Source organism: Dysidea avara, chromosome 4, assembly GCF_963678975.1.
Source record: "Dysidea avara chromosome 4, odDysAvar1.4, whole genome shotgun sequence".
Taxonomy (NCBI): Eukaryota; Metazoa; Porifera; class Demospongiae; order Dictyoceratida; family Dysideidae; genus Dysidea; species Dysidea avara.
The window spans coordinates 8,283,264-8,300,853 of NC_089275.1; the positions used below are offsets into that span (position 1 = coordinate 8,283,264).

The following is a 17,590-nucleotide window of genomic DNA, read 5'->3' on the forward strand; positions in this document are numbered from 1 at the left end:
CTTCGCTACGGCAACTAAAGCTATACCTTGTCATTGTGTGGTTTACTCAACTACAACACTATAGTTCTCTTTGGTTTATTAACTACTCAAAGCCCATTTACTTATATACTGTGGTATATATCTAGTTAACATTTATTTCCAATTTAATAATTAAGGTTATGTTCTTGATTACAAACATTTGAGTATAACACGTGGATGTAAGTAGCCACACATATATTAAGGGTGTTAGTGTGTGAGAGTATCGTATCTACTGCATCTGATCATTTGACAGTTGCACGATGAGAATTGTACAATGCATGCTTGCCACGTACTGCAGAAACAGAGAGTGAGTTAAATGTTGACTTCTGGGTTGGTTTGGTCACACCACTGCTATGTTTATTAGTTGCTGTGTTATCATGAAGTTTTATTTATTTATAGTCGTGAGAACAAGCATGGTGATGGTATGGAGACACAGACTGCTGAGGTTATTATCTAGCATTACTATTGTATATGTGATGCTTGATGCATTATTCAGAAAAATGCTAAAATTGAGTTGAAAAATAATGAGTTAGAACAGGAACATCAAAAGGGAACACCAGTTTTATATGGATCTGTCATTCAAGTAACCTCCAATGCAATTTTGATAGTCATCATTATTCTGTCCTTTTGTGTAGCTTTTACACATATACAGCAACAAGTATGTTACTATTAGTACAGTACAAACATCAAAGACAGAGAACACAAACATGCAGGTATGTGATGAGTAGTAACCCAACACAGTGATCAGTGAGTTGTTTTAGGGTAACACACATTATTATCTACAAAAATGTTCAGTTTAGTATGCTGCCAGCAGAATGGCCTCAGTAGATCTAATAAGTGTGTGTGCATGTGTTTTAGCCAGCACCTTAGTGTAGTGTTCTAGGCTTTGTGAATCGCTTGCTGCACATTCTGTAATGATTGCCACTACTATCATTATCAAGAGCAGGCTTTTATCTAGGTAGCATCTTGTTAACTTTGATTATTATATATAAAGGTATCTGCTGCCATCGTAACCGACTTTGCTTGAGCTATTGAGTAGCATAAGGGTTGATTCTATCATTATCACGCACAGTGTACATACCTCCCAAAAGCAATCACTGTTAATGTATTATCACTGTTTTGTTTTTCTTTACAGATGCGTCTTCTTTCTCATGACTCTGAGAATTGCTTGTTTAGAATATTGCCTCGTTACAAAGTTAGATCAGTAGGAGATGAGGTAATGTTTTAGCAAGGCTAAAATTGTGTATTCCAGTGCTAATTTTTTGCAGGTTCGAATGGAAGACCAAGTAACCTTCTCAAGTGAAAAAACAGAAGGACAATACATTCATACAAGTGGTAGAGTATTTCGTCAAGTTGGAATTTTCCTACATGAAAATTGGTTAGACCATCAAGAAAAAATATAAATGTTATGTATTAGGAACAATGACATTCCCATACAGCCATGAGGTCAATGCTTCAGCAACTGAATCAGGATACACTGTCAAGTCCCATTATCGTTCAATGCCCAATGAAGAAAGTTCTATTAAGGTGATGACTACTTTGTGCATGTTATTTAGTCATGTGTTCACTTGTAGGGTGGTAGTATTGTCCGTCTGTTCCATCGTGAGCTAGAATCCTATTTGGTGGCAGAAGGATCATTTGCAAATGAGAAAGATAAGGTGGTCATAGAAGAAGGTACGTATCTGTATAACATGTTTACACTAAATAAAATGATATAATATAGTGCATTTACGGAAACGGAAGTCTGAGCATGGAAAGTTGAAAGCTTCATCAACCTCTGCAATTACTTACTGGCAAATTGAAAAGGATAAGGAACCTTTGAGTGGTAGGGTATTTGCATTATATATTGTAAATGTTTCTGTACAGTAAGCACCTAATTGTAAAAAAAAATGCTCATCTTAGAAATGGATATATTAAAAGTGAAGTGAAATAGGCAAATCAAGGATGATGCATTGTGAATAGTGGATCAAATTTTATTACTAGTATTATGACAACATTACCATCACTGTACCATCACTATAACATCACTATACCATCACTATAACTATGGCTTATGCACATTATTGAGGTGGTGGTTAAGTAGTTATAATTGATTTTTAAGCTGTATGTCTATTTGTTCATGGAGCTCAGAAGAACAGCTAAGTATAATGATGCATAAGCATATACTGCAGCATGAAGAAGACTTTTCTCTTTGATAAGATGGTTTTAAAATGTGATTTGCACAAATGAATGCAAAGTGATAACCACTCCTCATTTTGATAAACAGTGATTTTTAGCTGTCTTCATATTCCTGTGTATTCATCACTGGCACTAAAGCACACAACACTATAAGCTTGGAAAATCAACTCTACTACTAAAATGCCTACCTACAGTGTGATGAAAACCATTATTAATTAACCCTCTCACTGCCAGGTGGTTTCGTTATATAAATGCCCATAGCATCACATTCTAAGTACTCTGTAACTTCAGATGAGCATTTTAGTAGCTCCTGCGCTTAGAGTAAAGTACCAATTATTGGACAATACGATGTTTGGACAGCTGCCACTCACTTCCTGGAAATCCTGCAGCTTAGGTTATTGTACCAAAAGGTAGGCTACACCAAGCAATGATTTTCCTCCAATAATGAGCTATGCGTGATTAATAGCTTAAGAGTTACAGCCAATAGTATGCTTAGTCCAACAAATTCTATGTTCGGACAAAACTATCTGTTTTCAGACTTTGATTTTTACTACCAGTAAACAATGTCCAATTTATTTCAAATTTGTATGCAATATACCTGTACTCATTAGCTATTAATGGCCAAAAATGGTTTTGTTATCTTTAGCATAGAGGGAGTACGAGCCTCACAATTTTAGAGGTATTGTCAGACGCCCTCCGCTTTAATTTAGCCATGCCCACCAACAGAGTTCATGCTTTTGCAACAAATGCACCGGTGCTAAACCACAGAAGAAGGTAAATAAATATCTTTCAAGAGTAGAGGTGTGCTTTAAAATTGATATTCAGGATATTTCCATTGGAACGCAGCATTTTTGGCTCCTAAATGCATGCAAGGTGGAAAAATGAAGTTATGCGAAACCACCTCCTGACCACCTACATAAGCTAGTCTTGGTGTCTTATCACAACGGAAATTGAAAGGCTTTTCTTTCTCTACCTTATATGGATGAAACAAAAAGGACAATAATGTTGCTTTGTGCATCCATGGAAGGTAGAAAATGGAATATCTTTCCAATTCTAGGTGGTATTTGCAATTGAAGCACCAAAACTAACAAATGTACCTGTAGCTGGTCAGAAAGTTGCTTCTCGTAACTTCATTTTTCCACCTTGCGTGCATCTCCTTCATTTAGGAGCCAAAAATACTGCGTTCCAATGGAAATATCCTGAATATCTGTTACTCTTAAGGTTACGGGATAGTGAGCAACTGTAAAACAAAAATTTTATTACATAATTCAGGTGGGCTTGGTATTGCTGTGTTGTATATCAGCTGGTAACAGGCTGAAATTGTTGGAAGAATAATAGCATGCTGACTGGACAGTTACAAGGTACAAGAAAACACACGTAACTGTACAAGATAACATAGATACAATACACTTAGCAACTGGTGCACCTGTAAGCGCATGTGTAGTTTTGCTGACTAATGGCGATATTTTCCTGAACCAAAATCAAGACTGTCGAACAAGTTGTTAACATTTTGTATAAACAGATTACTAGTTTGGCTTCTTGTCTAGGGCTTGATGGAGCCATTTGTTAGAAATAATGTTTCTAGTGCTTAAATGTGACTGGATCTACGAAAACCGTTCTTATCGCCCAAGACAGGAAGTTTGATTTTTTCTCACAAACACAAAGCTTAATGAATGCATTATCAAGTTTCACTGCCACAGTCGACCAGAGTAAAGTGGTCTGCTTTTACTGGCTGCTTTTTAAAAGCACAGTGGTGAGACGAGTGGTCTGGGGTCTTGATGGAACCCTGACCAACCAGGAGATGGCTGTGTGTGGTTGTACAGCTCCGTGGTGCTGGACAATGACCTGTGCTGTAAATTTCCTTTCATTTTAGCCAGTTCTGAGGTCTGAATGGCCCATAACTTGGCCTAATTCATCCCAACACATTTCTTTTCAATCTTTGAACACCATCTTTCCCACCTTCCAGGGCCCCCGCCTCCCACCCTTCTGGAGCTCGCCTGATACAGACAGCCTCGGTTTAAAAACTATCTAAAATGGTGGGAAACTTAGCTGTTGGCTACTTCTTCAGTGGATGATCAGGAAGGTAAGAAATTGCTGTGAAACGTGTGAAAATTTGGTATGTGTAGCTACCACCATTGGTCAGCTACAACACTCTGAATATTTAAAACTAATGTTTCTCGATACTTTTAAATGGGCGATAAGACCGGTATTCCCAGAGACAGTCACAAATACTGATTACATGTGATGATACATTGGTTGATCATTATATTAGAGTAATTGACTGCTCTATTAGAGTATTTTGATCTGGCTAATGTCCTGGGCATTTTGAAGAGAAACTTTTGACATTTTTAAGACAGGGGATAGTCAAAACCCCATTTAAGTGGATTTGGATTGTGTATATGTGTGCTGGGTGCAGTAGCTAGGCTGCTACTGTCAGAGAAGCCTAAATGCAATGTAGTTATTTGGGCAAAAATCAAGGTGCGGTCATTGTGCATGTATCTATTTACTATTGAACGGTAGCTGATGCTCTCAATGTTCATAAAAATAGCTTTGAATTAACTATTTGATTTGTACGAGCTTCACATGTGGCCGAATTTAAGATTGCACGACAGAGGTGACTTTGAATCTTTGTAATTCACAGCCAATAAGGACTAAGCCAAATATCTGCATATATTTGGAGAGTATAAGAGTTGCCCTTTCATATCAAGCACAGAAAGACTTGATCAGCTTCAAGCAGTGGAACTCCAATTGACACAGTTACATCCCACAATGATCTCAGAATTCTCTTTGATGACAAGCTTAAGTTTCATGATCATACTACTAAAGTTACAACCAAAGCTAATCGAATACTTGGCATGATCAAGAAATCTTTTGAATATCTCGACTCGGGTATGTTGTCTAAGTTGTTTACCACACTAATTCGACCCACCTTGGAATACAGTAATGCCATTTGGGGACCACTATTTACCCTTGATCAGAGAAAGGTTGAAAAGGTACAACGTCGAGCTACCCGTCTCCTCCCATCATTGCATGACAAATCCTATACTGAGAGGCTGTCAATACTATCCCTACCATCACTGTTGTATAGACGCCAGAGGGGTGATTTAATTTTCTATACAAAATTCTTAACGACTACTTCAGCTCTGACTTTACTAATCTATACACCTACTCCACTACTTCTACCAGGAGACACCAGTTTAAATTGTTCAAGCAACATTCAAGATTGTTATGCAGACCTAATTATTTTATGAACAGAGTGATTAATGATTGGAACAGTTTACCTACCTCTGTTGTAGAAAGTACTTCAATTAACACTTTTAAATTGCTATTAGATAATTATTTTTTAGATTTTAGATTTACTTTTGTATAATGCATTGATTAGGTATACAGGCTTTGCCTTTACCCATATTTAATCATAATCATAATCATAATCATAAGCATTATGAGCAGTGCCACTCGACCGATAATGCATACTTTTGTCTGAGAATTGAGAACATTTGGACAGGTCACTTTTGCAGCTCCTGCAGCCAGACGAAGAAAGTTGCAGGTCTGAATTTTGCATGCAATAGTTTATGGCCTAGACCTCTCCAAAGGCATAGCAAGAGCAGAAATTTTCTTTGCTAGTTTAAAGAAAAATCACGTCCGAACTGATGGTGGTCGAACATTGGTGGCTTACTCTACATTTGGGTTTACAGTATCCCGTAACCTTAAGCTATTAATCACGCATAGCTGATTATCGGAGGATAATCATTGTTTGGTGTAGCCTACCTTTTGGTACAATAACCTAAACTGCAGGATTTCCAGAAAGTGAGTGGCAGCTGTCCGAACATCGTATTGTCCGATAATTGATACTTTATTCTATCCTGTAGTGGCCACGCCCTTAAGTAAACGGGAACATGGCTCTTGCGCACTATTGAGCAGTTAGATGATGCAATCGTGTACTTTTGGAGTGTCAATAACAAGCATTGTAGACGATTCTTCGAATGACAAAGGCACTACTAATGAAGAGAAACAATAAGGAGAAGGATTATATAGGTTGGAGTGGTGTGTTGCTACTTCTTTACACCTCGAAACAGTTACCTCGTGTCTTGCTCAAATGCTGGAAAACCAGGCTTTGTGATCATTGCTTCAACTGTAAACAAGTTAGCGATGTTTATTGTGTTATTATAAACAGTCCTAGCCTGTAAAGTAGTGAAATTTCAAGTTTGTTTTCACTTAGACCAATTTTTGCACTTTGAAGTTATATAATGGCTTTGTGGGTGCTCTTGTGTAAACAACAACTCGATAATCGAATTCCTTGTTCTATAGCGAGTATAGTTTTATAGGATTATATGGTATGGTGTGTTAGTTATAGCATTTTAGAAGCAGTAGATTGGAGACCTCTACAAATTTGGCGGTGAGGGGGTTAATTAAATTAATCCATGGCATTCAAAAATTTGGCCTATTACGATGGGAAGTTGTGGGAAAAGTGGTTGAACATCTACTCAATTGTGCAAGTTATTTAGTCAATGCAAACGTTACATGGCATGTTTGACGCAGCCTTCTGTGGGAGTTTCTATTTTACAAGTGCATGTATTCTATATATGTGAAACTCCCTCACAAGTATCAACCAACTGCCAGGGACAATGCTAGCTTATGGGATGCCTGCATAGCTAATCTGTGCATGCATATTTTCTTATGCAACATCTGGTTTTAGGTTTTTAATAGCCATTGGCTTGGCAACTAAACTGATTAAAAGCTATCATTGCTTGTCTTATTGTTGCAATAAACTGTGCCCAAATATATGGAATACTATTTTGTGGTGATATCACATATGGAGATATTGATGTAACCTAAAGGCCTTTTCACACTGAAGTCAAATGTGTATCGAAGCCGGATTAAACGAGTTCACACCCGAGCTGGATTGACCACAATGCGCATTCAATCCGGCTTCAAGTCAATCCACGTCGATAGGTAAATTGGCCAGACTTAATGCACATTAGCTCAACTAGCAAGGGGGTGCCGCTTCCAAATATCTTGTGCAAAGCATGGCTATTGCGCCAAGACTAAAGCAATGGCATACCTAGTGTTATACTCGGCTTATGGAAGTGATACAGTAACCATTAGTAAATGTCAACGGAATAGCATACAATTCTGAAAACATCGTGCCTGATACAGGTTTCCTCCTAAGAATTTACTAGCTTCTTGGCACCCAACATTTTGTAATTGTACTAACAATATTCTTTGTTGTGAATTAGTGTTGTTCCAGTATCACCTAGTTATTACAGTTCTAGTTCCAGTTTTGGAACCATAATCTTTAAAATTACAGTTCCAGTTCTAGTTCTGGAACCATAACCTTTAGAATTACAGTTCTAGTTCCAGTTCTAAAACCATAGCCTTTAGAATCACAGTTCTAGTTCCAGTTCTAGAACCATAACCTACAGTTTTAGTTCCAATTCAGGAACCATGATGTTCAGAATTATTCTTCAATTTCTAAAACAACACTTATTTTTAACTAAAGTATTACCAAAAGCCCATAATGAATTATGGACACTCACCGTTAAGTTATATAATTATGCAGGTTTAATTGTTTCATGTATGCAGCTAACTATAACACTAACACTATATAGGGTGGTACTAAAAGACCTGTAGCTAATTATTATACTGAACCAGACATAACAATGTGACTGAGCCAGCATTGCATTTAGCATTCTCTTCTAATACTATAGCTACTCAGTTGTTTCAAGCAGTGTTTTAGCACACTGATGCATACATGGTTGTAATACATACAGCTTTTATGAAGTTATATACTACATTAAGTGCTTTTGTCTGCAGAGAAATTCTGGTCTTGTAAGAGTATAAAATCTCATTGGCAAAAGCTGTATGGTTATGACCAATTCCAGTTCCAGTATTAGTTCCAGTACTTGATAAATTTTCTTTATAGTTCTAGTTCTAGTTCCAGTTTTGAGGAGAGCAAAATTATAATTCTAGTTCCAGTTCCAGTCTTAAGGAAAGCAAAATTATTGTTCCAGTTCCAGTTCTAGTTGAAACTGGAATAAATACCACTGGAACTGGAATTATTTTATTTCCAGTACTGAGAACTGAAACAACACTACTGTGAATAATTTTCTGACTCCAAGGAATATGAAGAAAGTAGTACAATGACTGACGCCATTTAAATTTTCGTTACATAATCGGGTAATTAATTAACGTACTATGTAATTGAATTCAGTTGCTGCACACATAGTGTGAAATGAATTGATGTGCATTCGATCCACTCTCAGTCTGATCACGACTGGATCCGCATTCAATGCACATTAAATGTGAAAAGGCCTAAAGATACCAAAACCAGAAGACAGCATTACTAATCATTCAATTGTATGTACAGAATGCATACTCTTGTATCTATTATCTGCCTATTCCCTATAACAACAATACAAGTGGGTAGTTTAAACTACTACCAGGATTTCAAACCATTTATAAATCTGGAAATTCTTGATGAATGAATGTAAATCCAGGCTAAAATATTGCAGCTAAATTAGTCTTGATATTACATCTCCAGTAATGTTTGAAAGTAGATAATTGTCTTAGTTTCATGAATTCATGGCCTGCACTACAAGCAGTTGAATTTGTATCATTGGTGGCCATCAGTGTGTGCTTTTTATTTGTTCACACACTAACACAAAAAAAAACAGATTTAACACACTCATTTGGTCTGTATCTGATTTGTAAACACTCTGGTCCAGGTTACTAAAAATCAGATGCAGATCTTATGGATGCATTATAATCGCTGCACATATATTTACTGTTGCGCTATGAACCTGACCAATGTAGGTCAAGTGGTCAGTTGGGGAGAGCGTTGCAGAATCAAACACTTACCAACAAGATTGTATCTGGCAATCGTCAAAAAAGAAAATGGCTATACAGTATGTAGCAACTTGTATAGCTCATAATTTGTGTTATGTATGTGTGTAAATTAATACAGGTGACATTGAAAAGACGGGAGCTGGATAAAACTGATCTTGATACAGTGTTTAGGTTATTTCCTGTTATTGAAGTCAGTAATCAGTTTTATTTATTTGTTTGACAAATACATGTTGAAATAGGAAGACGCAGGAATACAATTTGACTCTTATGCTAGGATTAATCACCCTCACACTAAAACTTGGTTGGTAGCTAGAAAAGGTACAACTTTGTATAGTTAGTAAAGGCAGATGGTTAAGTTATGATTCAGGAGAACGTTACACACGTCAAGCGTTTGACCCTGATGCCCCAGGACTAGCTAGCTTACAGTGGGATTCAGCTGAACTATTACAAATTGGTGTCCGAAACCAAATGAGTTATGATGATGCTTTTGCAACAGAACAGGTCAATAAAAAAGATTAATAAATTGCTTAATATTAATTGTATATCCTAAAAGGTTGACGATAATTTGATACAGAAATTTACATACATTGCTGGTGTTGTCCCTGTCTTTCAAGCATACATTAAAGAGGTTAGAAATAATTCCCACACTAGTTATAGTACTGAGTGGAATGCTATAGAAAAGTTTGCAAAATGACAAAATTGGAGTTAAAAAGTCATCTGCAATGCGTAAAGTATGTTATCGTTGATCAGCAATGAATTAATAATTTGTTGTGTAATTAGGTCCTTGGTGAATTAGCAGATTTCATGCAATATGCACACCCATGCATGAAGGATCATCAAAAGCTGTTAAGAAATTTAATGATTATTGAACTGATTGTACAAATCCTGGAAGGGTATGATCCTAAAGCATCTGATGCTCGGTATGTGTGTGTCTACTTTTAAAATTCTCATGTTTAAATATTTTTACATTTAGTAACCATCAGTCAGTCTGTCAGGCATGCTACAGAGTGATAGAGGTGTACTTGCTAGGACAAAGTCGGTATGTGCTATATAGGTTAGTATGTAGCAGTGTTTAGCATCTTAATGTGTACAGCAAGAATGAAAACTACCTTGCGCGGTTTATCAGTTTCTTTGAGCAGCAAATAGGAATGGGCCTTAATGCTGAACAAATGTTAACAGAATTGGTTAGAGACAACAGGTAAGTAGCTGTAGTTATTTAGTTGTACATAGTCGAACACTGGTGTGTTAGCTTGATTGTATCAAAATTTGATGAAAAAGAAGTGGATGCCATTATCAAAAAACTGATTGACAGCAAGGTACAGACTAGAACAATTTAAATTATTATCCAACTACATAACACTAGGATCATCGCTTTTTTGACTACCTTGGTGTTTTGTGTGTTTGTAATGATCGTCCCATTCCTGAAAATCAAGGTATGCAAATATATTTTTGTGGATATTTTATAACGTAATTTTGGTGTTGCAGACATGATTATTAAAAAGCTAGTTCTGCATTATGGAGAGGTACCAGTTCCTTTGTTTCTATACCTGCATGTATAGTAATGTATTGACAAATGTTAGGAATTGTTTTACCTAACTGAAGTTCGTGATGTCCAAGGTCGTCTATATGGTGCTGAGCCCAAAAGAGAGATACAGTATTATCCACCCAAGTCTCAAAGATGGTACTCACTTGCTGAGATTGCTGCCAAAGTATACTTGTAATTGCTTATGCATGTCAATATTCATGTATGTATACATACACACAGGATAAACCCACACACACACCTGAGTATCAATTTTTGGTGGCTCAGTTGGATCTGTTTGGAAAACTATGCAAAGTATGTGTGTATTTTTTAAATTAGTCATATTATGTGTTTATTGTTACAGGGAAACAACACTGAAGCAGTTAGAATCATAGATGAGGTACATCACTCTGGTTTTCATGGTACTGGTTGTAAATATATAACTCACGGGGGCCAGTTCCCACTTGGTTACCCAAACCATAGAATATGGTAGTAGAGAATATGCTAAGAGAATGAAATTTGTCTAACTGTAATAGTGATTACTCACTTGACTGCACAATGATTCCTGCTTGGAAATAAAGCAAACACTAAAGGGTCCAGTTGTCACAGAAAGACTTTGATTTTGGTTTGTGTATTGTCAAACCACGTACTGCATGCATTTGTCTGACTATTGAGCATACAGGCTCCAAGCCTTTTCGTGCTTACTATTTTTGCTCATGGTACTTTTAGCATGTGTCTTGTGATACATAGAGCAAGCTAACTGATGTCTGTCTGTCCCATGTGTTGTGTTGTAGTTGACTGCGTTTTATGCAAGGAGGAGGGCTAAAGCCTCTGAAGAAATCCTTTGTGATGCAAAGGATTTCCGGATATAGGCCATGCCACTTACTCCGGAACTCCTTGGCTCATTATGAACTCCTGACCCGTTGGGAGTATTACTAGGTCCTCCCTCGCTGGTAAAACTCTGGGATAATCCTCTAGCATTCCCAGAATTGTTGGGTACCATGATTGTGATGACCACAAGGGGGTGATTATCACTACTCTTGCCATCTGTCTCTTTATCTGGCTCAGGTGCTATCAAGACCACAGGGGGTTGATAAATCCCCTCGCCTGAGCCGAATCTTGGTTGAAAGTATCTGTTGTAACCGCTTCCAGGTTTGGTCTCCAACTGTAGAAGTTGGGCAGTTGCTTCGTCAGTGGGGATGCAAACAAGTCTATCTGTAGGGGGCCAATCTGCCGTTTTATTTGATTGAGGATCTGGGGATTTAGCATCCAGTTGCAGCGATCCTTCATTGAGCGTGACTCCCAATCTGCTGTTATATTGTCCTTCCCTGGCAGGTGTTCTGTTACCAGAAGATGTCCCTCTGAATGCACCAGTCCCATATCTTCACTGCAAGCTAACAAAGTATCTGGGAGTGCATTCCCCCTAATTTGTTGATGTATGTCACTGCTGTGACATGGTCCAACTTGTGCCCCACTGCTGGGCTTGGCAAAGCACTATAGTGTTAGAAATGCAGCTAGTAGTTCTAGATAGTTTATATGGTGAATGGCTTCCTCTAGGGATCATTTCCTACCTGTCTGGTGGTGGCCTTGTCAGGCTCCCCATCCCATGTTGGAAGCGTCTGACTCTATGGTCATGGATGGCACCCGGGGCAGGAGGGGAGACTTCAGTTGGACTTTTCTGTCCAGAGCACACCACTAGATTGTTCTGGGCCTCTGTGTTTTAAGCTCAGGCTGGCACTGAATTTCATTGCCATGTCCTTGGTCTCCATGGAGTGATTCTCCCGAGACACCGAGTTGGTTGAGAACTGTAGTGAAGGGGAGCTTGTCTTACAGCTCATGTCGATGCTGAGGCCTTTCCAACAAACCTCACTATGTCTCTCACCATAACACTCTGTTGGTGAAGGAGGTTTTGGGCTAGCTGCTTTATTTTCCTCAGCTTCTCGGCTGGGAAGATCAACTGGAGTCTGACTGAAAACCCCAAAACTCCAGTTTCTGGTCTGGAGTCAGTATTGACTTCTTCTGATTCACGACCAGCTCCAGAGCCTTAAACAGCTGGCAAATCAGTGGAGTCAGCTGAACCAGCTCCTCTTTCGACTGGTGTAGCAGTAAAATATCATCCAGATATATGAATAGATGAAATCCATATGCCGGAGTACTCCCACCACCAGTTTCGTTACTTTGGAGAAAACCCATGGGGCCGATGTCAACCCGAATGGGAGGCACTGAAACTGGTAGGTTTTGAGTTCCTATTGGAACTGGAGGAGGTGTTGGTGCTCTACCTGGATTGGTATCTGAAGGTAAGCATCCTTCAGATCCAACTTTATCATTCAATCCTCCGGTTGGATGAGGTTGGGAAGGATATGTAGTCCCTCCATTTTGAAATGTTCGTGTTTCACAAACATGTTGAGTGCCTTCAGGTTTATCATCAGCCTCTGTCCCCCGTCCTTCTTTGCTAACAGGAAGATCTGTGACACAAAGCCTTCCTGGGAAGAGGTGGTCTTTACCACTGCACCCTTGGCCAATAATTCGCTCTATAGAGCAGTTTATTGCTGGCATAGGCCTCAGCTGCCATGGTGTTTAATAGTTGGTATCCCCTTATGGCTTGCAGGACCCATCGGTCTTGCATTACCAGTTTGTTATGAACTGGGCCAGCCTTCCAGCCAACATGGGGCTGGTGATGGTTACGTCCATCTGACTCATCAACCCCACCAGGCGATGCTTTGGAGAAGCCACCTGTGCTGACAATGGGGTAGGGTTTACAATTGTATTAAAATTGTAACATGTGGTGTTGACACAATCAAAGTTCTAGTCAAGACCTCCCTTGTGTGGTCTTTTTTCCTGCTTCCTTCTTTGTAGTGTTGTAATTGTAAGGCATTTTCATTTTAGTTACAGTTATTGTTATTGTGGGGTTCCAAAAATTAAATTAGTTATAGTTATTAGCTGTTAACAATAAGTCAACCTATAAAGTTGTTGTTATTGTTGTGTACTATTGTTATTTTTTACTGTTATTGTTTTTTTGTATTATGTAGCATTGGCATGCAAGAATTAGTTTGTAAAACATAATCTCTAATAAGTGCTGTAGCATCAATTACTTCAGTGTTATTATACAGAGACAATTATAATTTTTTTAAACCCCAGTGAAAATGTCAGGCGAACTATAGCTTTACCTGACATTGATACACTGCTGCTTTACACAATTTGGCATTTAGGAAATACACCAATAGATTTACTTAGCCTTAGTATGTATAATGGTACAATCATTGTTGTGTTCGCTATTTACTTATGCACTAAAAAAGCTATACAATCTTGGACTATATACTTCCTTGTATTTTGATCTGACATTTTGTCAGGCAGGTTCCATTGTGGTTGGCCATACATGATATTTGTCTGACAAATGGCCTATGTCAGGCAGTAATAATTGACTCTGGTGTTATAGTAATTTTCTCATTAAACTCTGCTCTGCATGGCTTCAGATTCTTAAGCTGCAGGTACATATACACTGTATGTACAGTTTCATCTAAGACTAAAATAAGTGAGATGCGCATGTTAATCAAGTGGCATTGTTTTCTAATAGATTTTTTCTGTGTTCAGTGCATGCAAGATTCTATAAATGTGACAATTTGGTCACCATTTATGTAGGAGATATTTTAAATGTTTTACATTGATTTTAATGATGAGAGAAGCTGCTTGTCATGAATTGCAATGCACAAAGGACTGTTATAGGTCTTGTGCAGCTTTTGTGTATAAGGCTGAATTTGAACTTAAGCATCCCATATGATCTTTATTTATGATCTGGTATTCTGTTGTAAATATGTCAAAAGCGAGTTGTTATAAATTCACTGCCAGTGTAATAGTTTTCCTAATGTTACAAAAAAGATTTTAGAATTCTTGTTATTGTTGTTAATCATTGTGTTGGATTAAAATATTATTAGTTATTGTTAACAACAATTTTTAAGCTACTACAAAAACTAATTTTGATTTAGTTATTGTTTAACAATTACAACACTACTTCTTTGGCTTGCTTGCAGGGCCATAGGGTTTTGTGAACTCTTTAAATTGCTGTGGTAGTGGGTAATTATGCTCATTACATGTTGATATTGAGACAGAGTCTTCCGAAATGTAATTGTATTCAAGAAACAAGAAACTGGTCAATAAGGTTCATTCATTAATTTGAGGTGGGCTTCATTACTTTGTTGTGTCTAGGCATTACTCAATGGATTGGTAACAAGATTAGTAACTTCTTTACTTGTAGTAATAAAATTACTTAATATTAGATTCGTTACAGTAACTTTATTACTTAGGTAACATGTTACATTTGCAAGTAAATTAACTTGAGTTATATTACTAGCTTTTATAGCATATTTTGTTATATTACTTAGTTACCACAAAAGTAAATAATATGCAACTCATTACATAAGTAATGTGTTACCCCCCAACATTGATGGAGAGTGACAGCTGCCTGTTTTGCATTGTGCGTAGGAGTTAAATTATTTGACTTTCAATGAAGCACTTACTGGTGCCAAAGATGATATGCTCCATCCATCCCTTCGCTCCAAATATGTAGAGCTGATAGTTGGTATGTATTGCCAAATGTTTGTGCAATGATTTTCATTCAGTTATATAACGACAGTGTTGTATGTTGATGTTGGAAAGAATAGAGCACTTTTGGACAACCTTCCACTGTCTTTTGTAGGTTGACATTTACCTAGTACACCTCTTGTTTAACATTTGTGTATGTAGATATACAAGAAAATAGTAGCCGATCCTTATAAATCAGCTGCAGAAGATCCTACAAAAGCTTTGACTGAAGTGAAAAATGAACATTTTCCAAAAATCAAGGACTGGATACTGCAATATGTTACAGACAACACGGTTGGGAAATTATTAGTGTATATGCATCAATGTAGTGATGGTGTTTGTTTTTGTAGTCTGTTATTGCATCATCAGTTGAGGTGAACAACCTTAATGCTGAAGTAAGCTGTTAAATTCAATTTACAAAATGGATGCATTTCAATCATGTATAGATATTGGATCTTTTGTACTTGCTGGTCAAATATGGATATTATGCTGCCATTGATGATATCAATGCTCTGATAGTTCCACTAGTGTCAATGTTAAATGGTAAGAATGACAAGTTATATCCAGATGCCACTCCAGATGAAAATAAACAGTTCACAATGGTAAGTAAGACTTTAGTTTTTATTTTATTTTTCTGTTAATATTTTATTGTAATAAAGGAAGGAAGATTTGAAGACAATAATGAAAACAGAGCAATCTTTAAAATGAAAGTTAAGGCACTGAAAGTGATGGACTTGTTTTTTAATTTTCGTTTTTATTTAAGATTACAGGTTAGAGTCGTGTTTCATAGAGAGTGTAATAATCACTGCTTCTCTCTTAGCATTTTATATATGATTACAGACTACTGAAAGGAGAAGATGTTGATCCTAATGAAATAATTGGACAAGAATCAGATGACGGAGAAGAAAAAGAAGAACAGGCAACAACAGAGAAGCATTCAAGAGGATTTGTACGATTTCTTCCAACTCCTGCTCCATTACAGCAGTTAACAAGTGGGATAACACAACAAGTTACCAATGTCACTCACCAAGTCACTCACCAAGTAACAAACGTGAAGCAACAAGTGACACGTCAAGTATCGAATGTAACACAACAAGTGACACAATTAACAAGCGATTTGATTCAAAGAGGGTTACACGTACGTGTTTATTGGATAATACTTAGTTTTAGTCCACATTGTCTTGTGTTCATAGGGTGGTGCTGAACAGTATACACAACCTCCTGATGAGCTTAAAGCCTTTCAACAACATGCTCATGAGCTTAAAGTTTACAACAATGATAGGTATTATGTAGTGTAAATTTCATTACTTCATTGTTGTGTGCAGATTGATGGATCTTGTTGCACAGCGACTGAAGAAAATATTTTCACTGAGTTTTTACAAGTGTGATGGGCCTGTTGAGAATGGACAACGGTTTCATGATATCTTGATAGTCAGTAGTTATCGCTATGTTTAGTAACACAAAGCATAATTCCTTTACAGGACTTGTCCAAATATAAAGATGATGAGTTACTGCATGAATGTCTTCATTTACTGGGGAGGTTTTATTCTGCTGAAGAAAATTTATTTGAGAAAGCTATTCAGACCCAGGTACATATTAGTATTACATTAATATTTAATATTTAGCTGCTTGTATTTTCAGCTATTGATAACTTCTGAATCAGAAACAGTGTACAGTAGAATATCCAGTTTACTTCCTACACTTCGTCACCTTGCAGTAATCGATGTAGATGAAAAACAATGCCAGGAATTGGTTGATATACTAGAGGAACTGACTTCGTATGTTGTAGTTTGCATGTTCAACTTATTGTATAACTTTAATAGATTATGTCACTTGGAAGGAGATGAAAATGAGCCACACAAACAAAACCAGACAATATTGTATAACACAGGTTAGCTACTAGCTACTGTGGTCTTCAACATTGATGACAAATTTCAACTACATAGGAGTGTTTGCAGATGTGTTGAACCTGATTTTTTGGGATAAATCAACTCGACAGATTAGTAGTGATGGAAAAGTTGAAATTGCAACCCAGGTTGACTCTTCTGACATGAAGCAGAGGGAGGAAATTTTGTCAAAGTGTTTAAAGTTTTTGAGGCTACTAGCTAAGTAATGTGCAGTAATCCAATGACACATGATGTGATCATAATTTTAATAGAAACAATCAAACTGTTCAAGAACGGTTGTTTGATCATATGGATGATCTACTAAAACTTGATGTTGCTATTCCAGACATGGCTGAAGTGCTTACTGAGGTTGGTACCTACTATAATAATGTTTAAGTGATTTCTTTACGTTGCCACTACAGATTTTCACTGGTGGACAGGAAATATGTCTTAAATTAAAAGAGCAACAAGTAGAGCAAGTGTTTTATTTGATTGCATATGGTGGTGAAGTAGGCCGTGCTGAATTGTTGGGGACATTACAAGCAGCCGTAAAGGTATATAT

General features: G+C 37.3%; 2 protein-coding genes and 1 long non-coding RNA gene across 3 annotated transcripts; all 3 read left to right on the forward strand.

Moving 5' to 3' along the window:
* Positions 1–334: 334 nt before the first annotated feature.
* LOC136253514 (inositol 1,4,5-trisphosphate receptor-like) lies at positions 335–9,788 on the forward strand. Its single transcript, XM_066046186.1, has 15 exons — positions 335–348; positions 418–463; positions 515–601; positions 654–731; positions 1,154–1,234; positions 1,287–1,396; positions 1,458–1,545; positions 1,593–1,692; positions 1,742–1,843; positions 9,010–9,101; positions 9,161–9,232; positions 9,282–9,360; positions 9,410–9,543; positions 9,596–9,670; positions 9,720–9,788. Exons 1-15 carry the CDS (start codon positions 335–337, stop codon positions 9,786–9,788), a joined length of 1,227 nt encoding a protein of 408 aa, XP_065902258.1.
* A 402-nt stretch (positions 9,789–10,190) lies between these two features.
* Positions 10,191–15,262, forward strand: LOC136253515 (inositol 1,4,5-trisphosphate receptor-like protein A). The gene is made up of 9 exons (XM_066046187.1): positions 10,191–10,240; positions 10,292–10,358; positions 10,406–10,475; positions 10,528–10,565; positions 10,623–10,751; positions 10,808–10,879; positions 10,929–10,964; positions 15,044–15,140; positions 15,195–15,262. The coding sequence occupies exons 1-9, from the start codon at positions 10,191–10,193 to the stop codon at positions 15,260–15,262; spliced, it is 627 nt and encodes a 208-aa protein (XP_065902259.1).
* Positions 15,263–15,345: 83 nt separating this feature from the next.
* Positions 15,346–15,725, forward strand: LOC136253353 (uncharacterized). The gene is made up of 3 exons (XR_010700088.1): positions 15,346–15,436; positions 15,493–15,537; positions 15,589–15,725. It is a non-coding gene; the product is annotated as an uncharacterized lncRNA (long non-coding RNA).
* Positions 15,726–17,590: the final 1,865 nt, after the last annotated feature.

Coding starts and splice junctions, on each gene's coding strand:
- LOC136253514 (XM_066046186.1), top strand. Junction 1,693..1,741: donor TAAGGTGGTCATAGAAGAAG/GTACGTATCTGT, acceptor GATATAATATAG/TGCATTTACGGAAACGGAAG. Junction 9,544..9,595: donor ATGCTTTTGCAACAGAACAG/GTCAATAAAAAA, acceptor ATATCCTAAAAG/GTTGACGATAATTTGATACA.
- LOC136253515 (XM_066046187.1), top strand. CDS start 10,191: ATGGGCCTTAATGCTGAACAAATGTTAACAGAATTGGTTAGAGACAAC. Junction 10,241..10,291: donor GAATTGGTTAGAGACAACAG/GTAAGTAGCTGT, acceptor CTGGTGTGTTAG/CTTGATTGTATCAAAATTTG. Junction 15,141..15,194: donor ATATGTAGAGCTGATAGTTG/GTATGTATTGCC, acceptor ATATAACGACAG/TGTTGTATGTTGATGTTGGA.